The 18648-nt window shown below is 40.2% G+C and overlaps 2 protein-coding genes across 2 annotated transcripts; both read right to left on the minus strand.

Moving 5' to 3' along the window:
• Positions 1-8527: 8527 nt before the first annotated feature.
• On the minus strand, positions 8528-14065 carry abtb1 (ankyrin repeat and BTB (POZ) domain containing 1). The gene is made up of 12 exons (XM_068748105.1): positions 13936-14065; positions 13250-13312; positions 12746-12801; positions 12501-12645; positions 12200-12359; positions 12022-12067; positions 11539-11655; positions 11291-11403; positions 11098-11196; positions 10845-11012; positions 10506-10706; positions 8528-10090 (listed from the first exon to the last, which is right to left on the minus strand). The coding sequence occupies exons 1-12, from the start codon at positions 13989-13991 to the stop codon at positions 9884-9886; spliced, it is 1431 nt and encodes a 476-aa protein (XP_068604206.1). The 5' UTR covers positions 13992-14065; the 3' UTR covers positions 8528-9883.
• A 1032-nt stretch (positions 14066-15097) lies between these two features.
• Positions 15098-17875, minus strand: LOC137908823 (deoxyribonuclease gamma-like). The gene is made up of 9 exons (XM_068753248.1): positions 17795-17875; positions 17380-17468; positions 17163-17249; positions 16985-17097; positions 16690-16802; positions 16305-16462; positions 16051-16147; positions 15832-15967; positions 15098-15234 (listed from the first exon to the last, which is right to left on the minus strand). The coding sequence occupies exons 1-9, from the start codon at positions 17873-17875 to the stop codon at positions 15098-15100; spliced, it is 1011 nt and encodes a 336-aa protein (XP_068609349.1).
• Positions 17876-18648: the final 773 nt, after the last annotated feature.

Genomic DNA, 18648 nt, shown 5'->3' on the forward strand with positions numbered 1-18648 from the left:
CTAAAGTTACTCCATTACTTTCATACATTTTTGTATTCCAAATTTTACGATTGGAACAGGAACTGGATTCAGATGAAGATCTGGATTGCCATAAAAGTGTAAAAGTTTGTTCCTTGGGCTATATCCTATCTTTAAATGAATAAATGAAAATCCAATTAAATGTTTTTCACTAATCCTGCAACAAAACTAATGGACAAACAAGTAAACAAATGCAGATAAAACACTTTTATATGAAGGTTGAACCAAGCAGCTGGAAGAAGGAGCTTCTTCTGTTCTAACTGGCTGGTGGCGTGTACAGATATTTAAACACATCTGAGATCACTAAGACAGTTACATCATTAAAGGTCACATCAAATTATTGCTGAGTAGAAAAGAGGAGGGATGAACAAAACATTAAATGAAGCCATGGAAGACAGTTCAACATGACATAACATAAAAGAAGCATTATAATAAATAATAATAATAATGCATTGATTTTATATAGCGCTTTTCTGGGTATTATTCACTCTCAAGCTGTTCCTGCCATCACTATAATTAGCAAACTGGTAAAAGTGTATGTTTCATGTGAAGCATTGGCAACAATAGAAAACCTACAATTATACACAACTGACAAAAATCATAGTCCAAGTCTGAGGTTTGCTGTAATGTATTTATTTATTTGTTTATTTAACAGGGACAGTGCACATTAATAAACATTTCTGTAAATGTGTCAGAATTGGCCAAAAGGCTATTTTCAATGACATGATTTAATTGAAGCAATTGACAAAATTAATGACCCATTGTTCCTCACCTTTTCTTCACCTAGCCAGCAGAACAGTGATATGTTGTTATGCAATGAGGCGTAAACTGTTTCCTGATGTGTTCTGAGTTCATTGCTATTCAACCAAAACTGAAGTTTTCACATCTGCAATAATGTGAAGGTCCACCAGGAATCATGTGACTTGAATGAAACCACCCCTGATGCTGCTGTCTTGCAGTACATTTTTATATTCCTATTTTTTTTTTTTTATCTTAGTCTAGTTTCATGTTGCACTTTGGCACCCAGAAAAAAATCCCTAGTTTGTGAAATCCTAGCAATGAAATCTATTCTGATTCTGAGCATGTGTAGAATCTGTGTGAATTTCCATTTACCCTAAATTCTGAATGTGTGTAATGCCTCCTGCATGCAGAATACACGAGGCCGTATCAAAGGTACTGCTCCCTGACTGTGGTGTCTCACACTGTCTATGTGTTTTCTGTTTACAGTGAAATCCAGGCCGCGGGCAAGGCAGCAGCTTTGACCTTCAGTTTGTTTAGTTTGTATTTCAGGACACTATTTTCTCATTCAACTAGCCTCGCAAACTCTGGGCAAAATGGCCAATGTACACTTGTTGGGGGGGCTGTTCTCCTGCCTGTCTGCCACACGGCCACCATGGGTTTCCCTGTGCCAGCTAATTAACACGTAGATGTGGATGCAGCTTTATTTTGCTTAAACTTATAGGTAGATGGTTACATGTTGCCTTTGCATTATATGGATGATTATGCGTGTGTATATTCATGTATACTTTCTTGTTTATGATGAAAGAGGTCTGGGGTGGGTTTCAGAATGGGGGATGACAGAAACTGTTGCGAAATGTTATGTTCTTTGATTGCACTTTTGCATTGTACTTTTGTATTTTTTTCCACAATAAAAATATTGCAAAAAAAAGACATCTGAAACGCACTATAGTAAACGAAGGGACCGGGTGGAGTCCAATATACAAAAAACATAAATACACTTCCTAGAACTAACAATGTTCAACAAGCAAAGAGTACGGCAACACGCTCTAAAAACGAACCAGCGGGAGATTTCAACAACGCCTGGAGGAATACTGGAGATCAAAGACGCCCAAGGAACAGGTCTGCATATGTGTTGAAGAATTAATCACCTGGCAGGGAGCAGAGTCAGGTTTTAAGGCGCAGCTGTTGATGAGTGGTAAGGGCTTCCAGGTGGAGCTCGTTGGAATCCTTCTGGTTCGCTTTCAGCCCCACCTGAATGGCATGACAGGTCAGAGAATTTGGTCAACGGCACAGCTTTGATTATTCTTGCAGGTGCAGCTGAATATTGTAAGAGTTTTCCTAACTCTCCAGTTTTTTTTTTATCCCATTCAGATGTGTGTAATCAATGTGGAGAATGTTTGTCAAGTTTCACCCTCCGGTCCTTGGGTCTGTTCCAGGGTACGAACAGAGGACATTCTTCGTGTTCTTACTTTTAACACATTCACTTGTTCCTCCCCTGAGAAAGGGACCTTCACCCATCCTATAATGTACAATGTCTCTTATGTGATCTGACGTGATCAGTATAATCAATCTAAAACTAAATGTTGTGCAATCCTATTGTTCTGTCGGCATGCACTTTTATGTTGTGAAATTCTCTAGAGAATTAACTGGAAGATAACTTACGAGACACACCTGAACCTCATCTGTCACTGCCTTACTTGGTTCCTGCGTTCCTGTTCACTGCCAGAATATGTGTCTGTTATTACTGCCATTCTCTTCATGTGGTTCCAGTCGTTGTGTGTTATTTGCCAGTTTGCTCAGCAGCAAGTATTTTATGTAAAATTTGGAAGATTATATCAGGCTGTGTCTTTGTGTTTACAGGCCGGTAGTAACTTTTAGCATTAAGTCCTTTTTGTTAGACTGTGATTTTGTGGTTTCCTTTTTCTTTCTGGACTCCAGGCTGTCCCTCTGTTTGTTTCGGTACTTTTATTATAAGCAGTGTATTTTAATTGTCGTTCTGTGGTTTGTTTTGTAATTTCGAAAAGACAGTAGCCTAGTGCGGTGGGCCAAACGACGAATCAATCAAGGGTAGTGGGTACTTGTTTTTAACAGTAATTTCATTTTTCAGAAAACCAGTCATCTTCATGATGGCCGGGGTTTAGCTACACACACACGCACACACTATTTGCCGAGAACGCGAATTAATAAAAGAGTGTTGCACTGAATTGTCTGAGCAATGTCGTTACCCCATCTTTTGCATGTCATTTTATTGGAGCGGAAGTGTCTGTCTAGCCAGCGGCCATTGATTCAAATACAATCCACCATTTAGTGTTGTTTCAGAAACAGGAAGTGAAGACTCGCTACTAACGTTAACGTTTACTGCCTGCGGTGGAGGAATGACATTCATATTGCGCAATTTGTTTGCTCCCCGAGTAAAATTACCAAGAGTCTATGTTCCTGCTTCTCAGTTTGTGCTATGTGCGCTTTGGACTCACACATTTCTTAAGTCTTAGAAGCAAAACTGTGTAAAGCATTAAAATCTCAGCCATTTCAAAGCCACCCAGTCTGCTTTAGTTTCGGGAATTGGTTTGTCCCCTAAGAGAACAAAATGTCTCTCAGACGGGACAACTGCTTTCTGAATGATGAAGGCAAAAAGAGCCAGGAAACAAGAACGTGGCTGAAAAAAATGTGAGTTTCCACGCTCACTGTTCGCAACTGTGACAAAAACCAACCTTGAATCTCAAGTAGCTGAATGCACAAAAGGGGGGTAGGATGTTGTTTACCCTGCCAACAGGGTAAACAACATCCTAACCAGTATCAGAAAGGTCATGTTTGGAGACCATTTTCTAACTTTAGATTCAAAAGGTTCTCTGTGACTTTTCTTTTTTTTGCGTGTGAAAATTTACTATTATATGAACATTGAATAACAATTGAAACAGTGATATTCACATTCAAGAATAATCCTAAACACTGTGTGTTTACCGCAATAACTATGCAACTACCTTGTTGATCTGTCCTTGACTTTTGCACCTTTACTGATTTTTGCACTGTGCAGAGCCTGCTTAATTTCATTGCATCACCGTGTATAATGACAATAAAGTTATATTCTATTCTAACTACTTTTTGACAAGGAATCTACATTTGTTGCAGGCTTATTTTGACCATGATGCATTCAATAATAGAATTATGTTCAAAGTAGTCATATAACCTTTTTCTAACTACAAAGCACAAATGAGTAGAACAGGAACGTCGGGTTGAAATGACGTTGCTATGTGACCCTGTTGTATCATCTAAGTCACATATTTGCATCCCAAGAGAACTTGCAAATATGTGGGTTATATACCTGGAGGTGAATTGGTGCTTCTCAATCGCCTGATCGGATAGGTGTGGTTGAACTTTGTTGTTGTCGTCATTCCACATCGCTATTTTAATGAACTGGTGAGGCGGCCTATCTTAACTCTGGACAAAGCAAACGGTTAAGGAAAATGGAAGAATGGAAAAAAGATGGTCTGGTGAAGCAAAGCAGACATCAGCAAAAAATAAATAATAAAAATGCAGAGACATTTTTGCTTTGGGCTGTTATGTCATATTTTATATCTGAACAATCTGTCCTCCTCATAGGAGGTCTGAAGCACCTCTCTTCTCTTCAGCAAAGCCCTCTCTGTACCGTTTGCATTGGAGGGTTCATGGTCACATGGTCTGGATGAATTTTGCTTGGGTTTTGTTGACGTCCGTCTAATGACGGATGAGTCACATGGTAGCGCTTGTAATCCGCTCTCACATGCAGACGCTATCTGAAGAGCTGGCCCGTGTTCTCTCCCGACAACCTTGTGACTCACCTCATTCGGAGCATTAAATTGCACTGTAACGCAACACACAAAGAAGACATGATGAAGGATGAAGTGAACACCCTCATTATTTACCAATGTGCTGCCTGCAACCCCACATTATTAGACAATGAAACCCTGACCATGATGGCTAGTGCTGCAGCATGGTTCCTCTTCCTGTTTGCATGCAGTGTATATTAACTGAAAGTAGTTACTCAGCTTTCTCAGATAGGCCATATTGACAAAGCTCGCTATTAAGATCATTGCTTGCCTGTATTGTCGTTGCTAATTCGTCAAAGCAAGGCTTAATAATACCACATTTCCATGGCAATGAGTGTAAACATTTGGTTGTCACACATTTCAAAGAGGAGACATTCCCAGTTTGATGAACTGGAGTTCCGATCGGCGATTCCTCACCTTTGTGGCCATCCTTTTGACGCATCATGAAAGCGGCCGGCTGCTGAACTGATCTCATTCCGAGACAATCCTCTAAGGACATCTCCTTGGCAGGAAAACATCTTTGAGTTTGTTGTGTCTGTAATCGCCACAGTGACATTTCTTATGTAACGACCGAGACTACGCCACGTTAGCGCAGTTCAAAAGTTTGTCTAATGAAATGTAAACACGGGTTCTAGAAAAAAAAGGGACAAACTACCAAAACTAGCACATTTCACTGCACATGGTGTGTGCTGGTAGACATTGTTTTTTTGAGCTTATTTAATTGAAATGTAAAAGTCTTATAATAGAATGTAGGACTTGGAGAGAGACAAAGCTTTTCAGGTCAGACTCTGGCTAAGTATGAGCTTACCACTCTCTCTCTCTCAGGCGATAATCCCTGTTTAATGGCAAATTAGGATATTGGCAGTGACAGCAGCCGTGAGTTATATTTTCCTCTGCCTGCAAGGACACATCAGTGCGACACAGAGAAGGTCACAAATGTCAGTCCATGGCCGACCGCAACACATTGACTCTTTTTTATTTCTTTTTATTCATTCCCGCTTTTTCAGCTTTGCGGGTCACGGCAGTTCCTGGAGCCTATCCCAGCTTGCTATGGGCGAGAGGCGGGGAAACACCCCGGATGCTTCACCAGCGTATCGCGGGGCAGACCATAAAATCGGTCCAGTACAATGTATTGGTATATAATATATAACACCAGGCTGGAGATGTGTGGGGAGAGGGTAGAGTGAAGGGCAGCCACATGGCGGCCCCTTGAGGGTATAGTTTTCGGGGTTCAGTACCTTCATGCTTGACCACCTGTAGCTTTTTCCATCTCTTCCAAAAGCAACGAAGCCTGCATTTGAGCTGCATATAGTCGGACAATGAGGAAGTATATTTGTTCCCGGAAAAGCAACCAGACAGATGACAAGCATGACACATTCCTGCATGTTCTGACAACTTATCCCATGTTCCATTAGAAGCTACATCGTGATAAAACATGTAAACCTGATCAGAACAGAGAGATTTTGGATGTAAAAATGAAAGTAAAACATGAGTACTGAAGGAAGGTTCAAGGTTCAAGGTTTCTTTTTTTATACCCGTGGGTAGATTTTGTTTTGCAGAAAGGTTGATAGCATTTGATATCCATTTCAGAAATACTCAATGAACCACAGAGATACTTGATCGAGTATCAGGATAAAAAAGTGCTCAGAGTTCCACCATACACCAACGCAGAAGCAAACTTACATAAAAATAAAGAAGACCAAGATAACTTAAAACAAATGCAATAAAACACAATAAAAACTTAATGATTTAAAAGCAGTCTCAATATAACTGGAATAAGAACATAAAACAATTTAAGTTCACAATAAAAATAGATCTAAGAAATAAAATAAGTAAATAAGATAGGGTGTCATATCACTCCTTCTTTTTGAGCTCAGGAACAAAGCTATTTTTTATAAAGTTTTGTCCTGCACCTTGTGACTAAAACTCTCCGTCCAGAGGGAAGAAGCTTAAAATTCTCTCTGGAGTGGATGGGAGCCATTTTAGGAACAGATAAAGCCGTCCTCTGTACCTGTTCAGTGTACAGGGAGGCAGGGCAAGACAGTGACTCACCAATCAGGTGACTGGACAGCCTCACTATTTGATTCAATGAATTTTGTTGATTTCAATTCATTCATCTGACCGCTTTTGTCCGTTACCGGGTCGCGGGTCATGCCGAAGCTTATCCCAGCAGTCAACGGGCGAAAGGTGGGGCACACCCTGGACAAGGCGCCAGTTCATCACAGGGCCACACAAAGACAGACAATCATGCTTTTTATTACACTACAAGCTAACGCTTTATTTTGTGGTGGTGTTTAATGGAACGAGCTGAAAACGGTGCTGTTTCTCCTTGTCTGTTGGATTTTGACTGCTTTATGAGGAGACGGCAGGAAATCTGAATTTTCAATGAGCCACACAGAATTATGAGGAAATAGAATCGTTGCTCTTTGGTGTCCCCTTTTTTCTGCAAAGGCACATGGAAATCATCAGAACCACAAATAAATACATTTAAGGGTTAACTCGGATTGCAACCTTCTGTTATTGTTCCTTCACAACGACACAGTGGAAATTTTTAATTGCTGTTGCAGGAGCCCTCTGGGCAAATTCTGTTAGCAACTTTTGAAATAAGAACGCTGTGTACTTTTAAACAATGAATGCATGACAAATTAAATAGAATGCTTTTTCTAGCATTTGGAATCACGTATTTGAGCAATAATGTATGAGTTATCAATGAAAACCTAATAGCAGATCTGGATGTTACTTCTTGCCTTACATAAAAGTCATTTGAATGGCTCTCAAGTTACTTTATCTCAACTACTATTGGTGATAGCGCCTTGTTTGTATTGCTCTCCAGTACTGCACTGTGACCCAATAACTAAATCCAATGTTTCACACTGAATCATGAATAGCCTTAGTTGCCAACTTTTTTTTATTATTTTTTTACCTGCCTACATACCTGGATCTGCTTCAAAAACATTTTTAGATACCTTATCTACAAACAAATAAATGAGTGTTCACATAACTAAAACCTCAGAAATTAGGACATGACCTTGACATAGAAAACATGAAATATTTTTAAAGGAGACATAATATGAAAAAACTAACTTTTCCCATGTCTCTACACAACTATTGTGGTTGTTTTGAGCAAGCTGCTCTCAGGAATCCTGCGTCATTTTCCTGACCTTTGAACTACAGCTCTATGACAACGGCGGACGGGAAACAACTGACAACCACATTTATATTATGGCAACCTTTTAATGGTGCCTCATCATTTACCAACTTTCTTCACACCACTGTGGTCTGGTAGTAAATGAGTGATAAAAAAAAAAAAAAGGCCATTTCACTAACAGTCCTATTGAGGAGACATCCCGATGAATTCAGAGGTTTGTATGACACGGTCCTTCAACAGGTGTGACACTTTTGTAATGGCAGCCATTCCGTGTTTTCGAGAAGCAAATCATCACAACTATGAGCAATGGCGCCATCCGAAGGGGCCTTGGTGCACTTCTTAATATATAAAATGTTCCATCCATCCATTTTCTTCCTCTTTGCAGGCCGGGGCGAAATATTAACTTTATTAATCAATGATTGGACAATTGGACCACTTTGGCTTTTACTGTCAGAACCTATTCCAGCTGTTCTTTCAGACGCTGGTAGTTCTTGATTGTTTTTTTTTTTCTTGCACCTTCTTTTTGATGTTAATATGAGCTTGGATTAAACATCATCTTCTGCATCATGCCAAAGACAAATCGATTCCAGCCAGTGGCCGACCGATATACACGTCTGTACCAAATATAGATACTGTATGTCAGTCTACTCTAGAGTACCAAAGTAATGGATTGACCAACAGATTTTAAAGTATATTACCATCCAATGTTCCCTCTAATTTTTCATGTGTCTGAGCAAACACACAAACTCCCCGAGCAGTCCCTTGGACAACTTTGAGCAACATCATAATAATACATTTTATTTTAAATGCACATTACATTTGAAAGCAAATCTCAAAGTACATAAGAGTATAAAAATAAATAACATAAAAACAAGCGTAATTACGCACGAGCGCACCTTAGAGGGAATGTTGTTACCATCCCTATCATAATTTGAACACAGCAGGTAAAATCTTTATTGAATCTTTGTTTTTTTGATTCTTCATATAAAGTCTTTTGCTGGTAATAGCAGCTCTTAAGACGCCTTCTGTATGAAGAAACTAGCTGCATGCATTGGTCCGGTGTGATTTTGGTCCTTTCTGCACAAACTACTTTCAGCTTCATCATCCTGGTAGATGGCAGCACATTTTTTCCATTCATCCTTGAATTATGTGAAGTTCTCCAGCCACACATTATGATGTTCCCACCTCCAAACTGCTGTTTGCTGTTTTCGGGTTGATGTGAAGCGCTACTCGTCCTCCAAACAACTTAGGTATTATGGCATCCGAATCTTTACATTTTGGTCTCATCTGACATCACTATATTCCCCCAATAGTTCACAGGCTCGTTTACGTATTATGCAGCAAATTGAAATGAGCTTCAACATGTTCTGTCCATTTCTGAATAAACAATTACACTTCTACTGTACTGATCATGGATTATACACGTAAAAGAATTTGTAACTCCTTTATTTTCTTGTACAGGTGAGGAAAAATAGTTTTGTCATCCAGGCCAGAAGAAAATACTGCATCCACTTTCATTTCAGGCTCAAACAGGTCAGGAATATGATGTAGCATAAGGAAATCTTATAGGTCAATTTTTTTAGGTGGTTATGCCACCGAATCCAAAATATAAACACTAATCATCAAATTACACATACATAAAATTAAAATATAGAATACAGTACGCTATTTCAAATAAGGAGTTCGTTATCACAAGTATTTGCTGGGTAAAGTATGTGATCATATATTCTGTTTATCTTTTGAATCATAGAAATGAACTGTAACAGTACATGACAAGTATTTTTTAGGTATAAAAATAACATTTCAATGAGACCGAGTTCTGAGCACGACTGGAGCCAAACTACATGTTAAAACCACTAACTCACCAGCTAGTTGTTGTTGTTTTGCTAGCAGCTACAAATAAAATAAATACATGCATGTATTATGTTGAATGCATATAATCTACATTTCCCACAATATATCATATTCCACATATTGTCTCATTATTCATGTCTCACTCAAAGAAGCTTTCAGGCAACATCACACACCTTTCTCTGAATGTGTCCTGTAGCATCAGAGCATCCCTTGAAAATATATATTTTGAACAATATACTGAAAATAAAAGAAAAATCTCCAAACATACATACACACAAATATATGTTGCGACCACAACCCATAATGTGCAAACTCCTTAGCATTCAATGTTAATTCTGTAGAGCAGTTCATCCAAGGCCTCCAGTTTCTGGTGGGCCTCCTCAATTTCACTGAAAGTCTTTACGCTGCTGGTGATGTGATAGCGGATGTCATCCACCAGGGGAAGGGAGTCGTTCTCGTGCCGCTCCTCCACCGACTTGGCATCCTCCTGGATGATGTTTTCAAACTCGGCCTGCTCCACTAGCTGTGACAGACAAGGATAGGTTAGTCTCAAACCTGTGAATTTCTCATGAAAAGGTGAAAGAACGGCCGAACAGCCACAACACTTACCTTGGTACACAGGTTGCAAACCTCGGATGGAACTCATGAAGCTCCAAGACGCAACAGGAAGCATTAATACTGCCATTGCTGACTTCTATAACAGTCAAGTACCATAGAACGCTGAGCAGCTCTCTACATTGACAAGTCTTGATGCTATAACAGCAGAGACTACACATAGAAATTACAAATATATATATTCATATCCAGAAAACCCTAAGATCACTTGATGCGATTCACCAACACTACCCTGAGCTTCGAGCCACCGTCTGTCACTCTCATGATAGCCAGTAAAAATAAAACGTCCTCCACCGCCAACAAAGATTCGCAGACGCACTCACCCGTTCGATGGTCTTGGCCATGAACTCTGTGCACTGATCCTCAAATCGAGACAGACGGAAAAGCTTGGCAGTCTTCCACAGGTACACAACGTTGTCCCCGCGTAGAGTCCGAGCAAGCATCTTCCCACAAAGATGCTTCAGGTCTGGCAGCAGATACATGTCGGCCACGCACAGCACCTCATACACGTTCTCCATTCTTAGCTGCAAGGAAAACACGTCCCAGTCAGCTCTCATCCAATGTTAATTCCTTCTTAAGGAAAAAACGAAAAGAAGCAACTTCTAACCAAATTGCACATGAGCATCTTTAAAATTCCCTTCAGACAGAAATGGTGCTCTCACCTCAGGGTCATTTGTGTAGATGTAATACATGACAGCAATAAACACTTCATGGGAAATGTTGCGTAAGGTAATCACTGGGATGTTGGGCTGGGACTGAAGCTGCTCTCCTTCGCTAAAGTGGTCTTCCAGCAAGGCTTTAAAATAATCACTACGTCCACAGAAAAATGCCTGCGGGCACAAACAAACACAATATTAAACTGATCATATCATTCATTGGAGTGACATGATCGAGGAATGTTGGTCGTGTTTGCACCTTGTGACACAAAAAATGATAACCATCGACTCTGAAGCACATGTCAGGATAAGTAAAGAAGCACTCCACTTTGTCAAAGGGAAGTTGCCCAAATCCAACCTGGAGATGGATCAACAAAACCACATCAACACGTGTTCATTAAAACGGTTACAGTAGCAGCTTTACTGAAGCTTAAATGCTCTTCTGTTCTTACTCTTAATTCGGTGGGAACTGCACAGTCTGCTAACTGAGCCATGTCCTCCTGAAGCTGGCAGCTGTCAGGTTCCAGGCTGAGGACTTTCACACAGATTCCTGGCTTGGAGGAAACTTTTGGGTGAAAAAAAGCAAAAAGCTCAGTGTTTAACTAAAAATCTAATTACCGGTAAATCACAACCTTAAAATTGAAAGTCAAACTGAATCACAGATTTGGAGAATTTGTGTCAAAAAAACTAATTGTCTTACCAAATTCATACACCTGTTTGCATTTATTGTGTAGCTTCTCTAGCAGATCGGTCATTTTGCACTGTTTAGCAAGCCGTCTCGAATCTTCCAAAAGGCTGATGTCAATGTCCATTCGGCCTGTAACATTGAGAAAATTAAACCATCATAGGTGATCTAATCACAATATTCCTGCAATAAAATACTCAATAAAGAAAAGACAGACTGACAGAAAGAAACAGCAATCCAGTTAGTTTGCATAACCATATTAACTGTTTCTTAACTGCCCTAATTGCAAACTAATTGCCCATAGGGGAGTTAACGAATATGTTTTTTGTTGTGTTGTACCTTCATGTTATCCATTCTTGCTGTTATATGTATATATATATATTTTTTTTTAAAGAAATGTAGCATCACTTCCTAGCTTTTTCCTGACACATAGAAAAATAGTGTGTCCTTACATTTCCCACAAAAATACAGCTGCCAGTATTACAGTAACACACCCACCTGTGTAGACATACTGCAGGATGGCTCCAAAGGCTGCAGGATTAACCTGGAATCAGAACCGCTTTCATTCACAGCAGAAACACAATATACTTCCAAACTTGTATATTAGACCGTGCCATCTAACGTCAAAGACAACAACAACACACAACAATACAAAATTAAATGCATTTCTATCTACCAAAGGGTGTTTGAGGGTGATCAGGCTCTTTCCTCTCCATTTGGTCTCAAACATCTCTGTGAAGTACTCGGAACGTGCACTCAGAACAAATCGGTGGGCTGTGAATATTTGTCCATGGACCAAGAACTTAACATCGCTGTGTTGACCCTGTTCCAGTAACCTAAAGCAGCACAGGTTTGTATATATTCAATGGATGGGTGCATCCATACACACAAACTGTATGCATCTGGATTTACTTTTTCCCTTTTCACTGAAATGCTACTGAAATGACCTGGCTCAAGAGAGGATTTAGATCACCTACATGTGCAGGAAGTAATTGAAGCCATTTTTCTGCATGTCTTTGGCGGTCACACACTTGTAGTCTTTGAGCAGTCGTTGTACGGAGTCATTCAGAGAGCCATACATACACCTCTCGCCGTCAAATGTGTTGGCTTCACACTTGGCACCTGAGAGCAACAGCGAGAGAGAGAGAGAGAAAATATGATCATGTGACGAAATGAGGTTTGATGCAATTACATTAAAATGGTAGAAAACAAACAGTATTACCGCTGGCCAGTAAATACTCAACCAGTTCCTCGTGTCCACAGAGGCAGGCATAATATCTAAAATAAAAACAACAACACTTAAGTGTCTTGGTAATTTATTGTCATTTATTGTCATTTTACATCCGTGGTGTGATTTATTGTAAGTTTGCATCTGTGGTGTAAAATGTTTTATTTTTTATTTTATTTTTCTGTTATTTTGCATAAATTGAGTAATTTAATATTGGTTTTATTTTTATTGCAAAAATTGTACTGTTAAATTTTGGTGATTTATGTACTAAGGACTTTCAACGGAAACAAAACCACAAGGGCTTTTTTTGAAATGCTCCTCTCAGACAGGATGTTTGACTTTATTCATACTGTAATACATGCTACTGTGTGACTGTACTTGTACGCTAACATTCTATCTAATAAATATATTCATCACCATCATCACTGTCTCCATTTCATAATTTCAGAATGACTGCGCTTTGTGAGCGCTGCACAAACCTGCTGAACGTTTACTTACAACGGGGTGCTGTCCCATTTATCTCTTACATTGAGGTCCACGTCTCTTTGCTCAGCAAGGTACCTTTAAAGCGACAAGAAACCAGTGTTTGCTGAGAAATGAGTGCCATGCATATTACTAAGATTATTCTGCACACGACCCGAGCCTCTTTCTGGTTGATGGTGACCCAGTTAGAATGTCACTTCCTCTCTCACCAGCAACCCGGAACCAATTGTTTTTCGACAGACAACATTAGCGACTTTAATATAAATGATTATAAAGTCTCACAGCTACACGGGATTGAGATACCGACAACAAAAGTGTCTTTTTCAATCAGTTGTAAATTCTCCACACATGTGTGTGTCCTACAAGAGCATCCCGACAGTGACAGTATCTTACCACATGTAAATGTTGTTGATGTTAGCAGCCATGTAAATGATGCTAATGTTAGCAGCCATGCAAATGATGCTAATGTTAGCAGCCCCGTCGTGTTTACCTCGATGCAACATACGAAAAATAATGGAGTTAGCTTTCGTTCTAGCTGAACAGAAGCCAGCCCAGCGGTCGAATAAATAAATAAAGGCTAATGTTTTCATTTGACGGTGACAGAGGAACTGGCAACATTCCTGCGGCAAAACAGAAGTAAAACTACGTTAGCTTTTAGCACACAAGGTTAACAACACGGAACTAAATCCGCACGACGTTACCTGACTCTAAACATGTCGCCTCTCTTGCAGCTACTGAACAAATCCAGCACGTCCATGATCGCCGCGGTGTTTTCGGTCCTCTGTGATGCATTGAGACTGGTGAGCGATACTTTAGGAAAGCTTTCCGAGGCTTTCTTTACAGACGCTGGGAAATCTAAAAAAAAAAAACAAAGAAACGGTCTGTCACACCCTCCCGCACCGTTGTTGACAAGCTCGGGTCTTCGGCGTGTTTGGACTCGGAGATCGCCCTGTCACGTGACGTGAGGCTCCGATCACAGTTCGTCCCGAGCATTTGCCCCCTTCGCTTTACTGGTTCCCGTGTGTGTGTGTGTGTGTGTGTGTGTGTGTGTGTGTGGGGGGGGGGGGGGGTCCAATTTATTTTGGGTAGTACGGTAGTTTAATCCAATCTAAATATTTAACACACAAAATTATCTCGATCCAGTTATTTAGGGTTCAATCTGAGGTGAGGCTGCTGCCCTAGTCCCAATCAATTGATCAGTACTATGTTAACCTAACGCCCCTAAAAAAAGGCACCAAGATTGGGGAGAAAAATGTCTGGAGTAGTGCAACTGTATGAAAAAACTGGAGTACCGTACTACAACTGCATGGTGGAAAAATGATATCATCCTAGAAGTGGGTAGTCAACTATAAATTACCAGGGCAGTGAATACTCACTACTAAAGTGAGTCTTTACCAGCAATAGCCAGAAAAACAATGACAGATCATTACTTCCTTGACTGACTTAGAATGTGGATCAGCAGAGTATTCAGCTGCACCTCAGAAACAGGTTCCAACCAGCCTCTACCACAGCAGACATACATTTATGCAAGTTACGAAAACATGAAGAAATCACAACCTTCACTGGTATTATGTCCAGTTTCTAGTGGAGAACAACATCACAGTTCTTTAATGATCAGCAGCAAACGTGTGGCCCAAACCAATATGAAGATATATGTACATTTGTAATAATATCTCAAATGTTCTTTATTTTGTCACATGTTAATGATAACATTAAAAAACATGAAAGGGTACTTGATAGTGATATTGACCCATTTGTCTTAGAACAGAGTAAGATATTTGAATTAAAAAAAAAATATGAATACATTATTTATTCTCCAATTCACATTACGATAATCACATCGCCATGGCAAAAACAGACGTGTCAGATTTCTGCTTGACATTCATCCAGTTTGAGCAAGGAAAGCTGATGTTTCAAGAGGGAGATCTCAAGTTGAAGTTTCTCTCGCTCCAGCAGGAGGTTTTCCTTCTGCAACTTCAACAGATCCTCCTGCATAGCCTCTTTGAGTCGAAGAAGAAAAAAAATGAAAACACATACACAGAGGATTAATTAAGTCCTTGTATTTGATAATGGTCTTATTCTTCCTCCTGTGTGTGATACTATTTTTTTTTATGTCATGGCAGAGCTGAAGTAGCAGAAAATATCTTGTTGAATGAATTTGTGAAAACAGTTTGAAACTCGGGAGTGAGTCATTATTCAGAGTGATCATTGTTTTTTGGGGGGTTTTTTGGTGAAAAACTTGATGTTTCAATTCTCGATTGCAGGATAAGCAAGTGTTTTTCAACCTGGTACCGAGACTTGTTATAACAAGTCACGACCCATTTGATTTGTTGAGCAGGGGAACACATGCATGCATGCATGGACAGAGGGGCCACAATGGCAAGAATGAAAAACTATGCTTATGTGCACAACACAAGTAAAAGTCTTAGATTGTGCATTTAACAAGCGCCTGCCTTCAATTCCAAGCACTTGTTTTGTTCACATGGGCAGTGCCGCACTAAAAGAATGTAAGTGTAAGTGTTAAGCTTCCGATAAGTAGGTCAGGTATTGTCTCAGAAGTAGGAGGGGTAAAGAAAATGATAGCTTTGTCTCCTCACCTGTGACAGCTCTGTTGACTGATATGGTACGAGCATCATCATTTTGTTCCTGCCTCTTTGCCGTCGTGCTTTGCCAGAAAGGTGTAGCGTTGTGTAATTCAACCTCAACAGGGTAATGGTCACTCACTTTCAGGGCCTGCGGAAGGATGCATAAACTGAATTAGAAACAGTACACTGATAAAAGGCCACATGATATTTAGATTGCACGGGACAGCTCACCATTTCTTCAGTCATCGCAAACTCCTTTTGGAAATTGAATGACTTTGCTGAGTTTGGCACAATGGCTGCCAGCATCTCTTCTCCGTACACAACGATCCTGTAAGGATCATATAGAATCAGATTCACAATTCTTCTTATTATTATTATTAGTAGTAGTAGTAGTAGTGTTATTTATTAACTGCTATAATAATTGCTTTATACAAAAGTAAAATGATCATTTTCATGATTTGCCTGACGGGAGTTTGTGACTGTACCGATCGTAGGTGTGGTCATTTGATGTTTTCGTAGTGGTATCCACTTCATCGGCGATGAGCCAGTGAAAGTTCTTATCTCTACGTATGCGGATCTCCTTTAATTCATTATGAGACACGTACACGCCATCTGCTTTGAAATCTCCGAGGATCATTACATTCTAAGGGGAACGAGGAACAATGATTTTAGCACTGATAAAAGTTGCAGCACAATCCCATTAAAAGTGCTCATGTCACAACATTGATAACCAGTGATTTATAAGACACATGATTGACGGGACTCCATGCTGGATCCTATAATAAAACTATTTTTGGCTATGAATCAAAATGCACCGCCTTGAATCCATTTTAAATGATACTATCAGGTGAGACATTGATCCAAATGCACCTCGATTTTCCATTTCTCTTTGACAGCCAGGAAGACCTCATACAGCTCATCCAGCTCTTTCTTGGTGTCCAACTGTGTGATGTGGACTGGTATCAGCACTAGATCCTTCAGTACTGGAAACAAAACACTCCTGTCAGCTATGAATGCTGGTCTCAAAAAACATGCCTCAGCTTGAAATATGCATCTGTGAACACACACAAAAAGCCTTAGGCAATCTGCACAGCTTGAGTAACGTGTGTGTATGTGTGTGTGTGAGAGAGAGAGAGAGAACAACAAACGTAATGCGACCACCGACCTGCATTCCGTGGTTTGAAGTGGAGCACATACGGCTCCCTTGCAAAAGCATCAACGTCATCCACCTGGTTGTCTTCATATTGATAGCTTTCAATCAGGTCGACGACATGGTCCCTTTCAACGAGGGGGGGGTTGTGCATTAAAACCTATTTCAGTCTGATGAAATAATGCGACGTTACCTGTAGAGAAACAAAAACTGTTCCTTGTGTCTATTCCTTCCCAAACGGCTACTGATCTGCAGAGCGTAGTGATGAGAGGTGTGGACCCTGCAACAGCATGGCACAGCAGAAGAGAGCATACGTGTTGTAAAATAAAATATAAAGAAATGGGTGTGTGTGGGGGGGGGGGACAACAACTTTATTTGTTTCGTTTGGAAACAGAAAAAGACAACATTACCTGTTAAGTTCCTCCAAGAGGAGTTTAAAAGAGGATCCGCTCACGTCCACCACCTCCAGAATCACTATGATATCATACCGAGACGCGATCTACCAAAGACAGAAGCGCTGCGTAAAGTTGGAGAACCGGAAGGGCCACGCGCACCGGTAGGTGAAGCGTGACTGTCAGACGCAGTGACAATAGAAATGGCTATTGCCCTATCAGCTCTATATAATCTTTACACTTGACTTGTCACTACATGCATTCCTACTTTGTTATTGTTTCTTTCATCGGTTCTTTAGCTCCTGCAGCCCAAAAGTTCAATCTTAAACACTGATCTCACTTAAAAACCTAATCGTAAATCAGGTACCGACTAAAATGAAACACACACACACACACACACACACACACGTCTCACTGCTCCCGGGCGTTTTACCTTAACCAAGGTTGACAGGACATTTGGATCTGAGGCTTTCAATCTCCCAAACTTCTGTACATTGAATGACGCGATCTTCATATCTGAAAAGAGGAAAAGTTAACAGAGACGATGAGAATGAGGCTGCGTGGACGAAACGGACGCAACGACTGAGGGTCCTGTGAAACCTCTAGAATAAACCTAAACCCGCCTGTAGGTGGGATTGCTTCCACTTTTTTTTCAAGGGGCCGATGAATGCGTAATCATGCTCGAGGGCAGGGGGGGGGGGGATGAAAGAGTTTGGAATGGTTGTGCAGCAAGACGACAATCCAGTCTTTGTTTAGAAGCACTGACTGGAGTATTATGTTATGGCTCCAGGGCCAAGTGTAATTAGATGAGTCTACTTTTAAATGTGATGGTATCAGGTAGCAAAAAGTTTGAAAGTCAAAACTAATTTAATAAATATTACACAATCCTTATTGGCCCAGATATTTCACTCAGAGAATTGTGGTGAATAATAAGAATATACCAAGAACCATATATCTAATAGCATTTTTTTTATTATTTAAACCATATATTCTAGGTAAGGAAAATATCTACATGGCGTTTCCAGTCTCTGTTCTATAATCATCCACTTTAGGTGTTGCTGCCTGCTTCATCCACTGCTCCTGCAGTATTACTTATGAAAGTAACCGTGCATGAAGCCAATAAGTCTATTCAATCTGACACTTCCTAGTAACACCCTGAACTCGCTCTGCACTCGGAACTGAATACCGTGAACTCGTTGTATGGCTCCTAATCACTTGGCCAACTTTGACTTTAACTTTCTTTGGATTCCACGTTACCCTGCGGGAAAGCTTTCAAACCATTGTTCA

The sequence above is a fragment of the Brachionichthys hirsutus genome, chromosome 2, assembly GCF_040956055.1.
Source record: "Brachionichthys hirsutus isolate HB-005 chromosome 2, CSIRO-AGI_Bhir_v1, whole genome shotgun sequence".
NCBI classification, from domain to species: domain Eukaryota; kingdom Metazoa; phylum Chordata; class Actinopteri; order Lophiiformes; family Brachionichthyidae; genus Brachionichthys; species Brachionichthys hirsutus.

What these genes read in the sequence shown, in the direction of transcription:
- abtb1 (XM_068748105.1), bottom strand. Translation starts at nt 13,991, where the DNA reads ATGGACGTGCTGGATTTGTTCAGTAGCTGCAAGAGAGGCGACATGTTT. An exon ending in TGAGTATTTACTGGCCAGCG is followed by an intron (nt 12,646 to 12,745) that starts GTAATACTGTTT and finishes TGTTGCTCTCAG; the next exon opens with GTGCCAAGTGTGAAGCCAAC. An exon ending in CCTGCAGTATGTCTACACAG is followed by an intron (nt 11,656 to 12,021) that starts GTGGGTGTGTTA and finishes TCAATGTTACAG; the next exon opens with GCCGAATGGACATTGACATC.
- LOC137908823 (XM_068753248.1), bottom strand. Translation starts at nt 17,875, where the DNA reads ATGAAGATCGCGTCATTCAATGTACAGAAGTTTGGGAGATTGAAAGCC. An exon ending in CAGTTTTTGTTTCTCTACAG is followed by an intron (nt 17,098 to 17,162) that starts GTAACGTCGCAT and finishes CCTCGTTGAAAG; the next exon opens with GGACCATGTCGTCGACCTGA. An exon ending in CTTCAAACCACGGAATGCAG is followed by an intron (nt 16,803 to 16,984) that starts GTCGGTGGTCGC and finishes TTTTGTTTCCAG; the next exon opens with TACTGAAGGATCTAGTGCTG.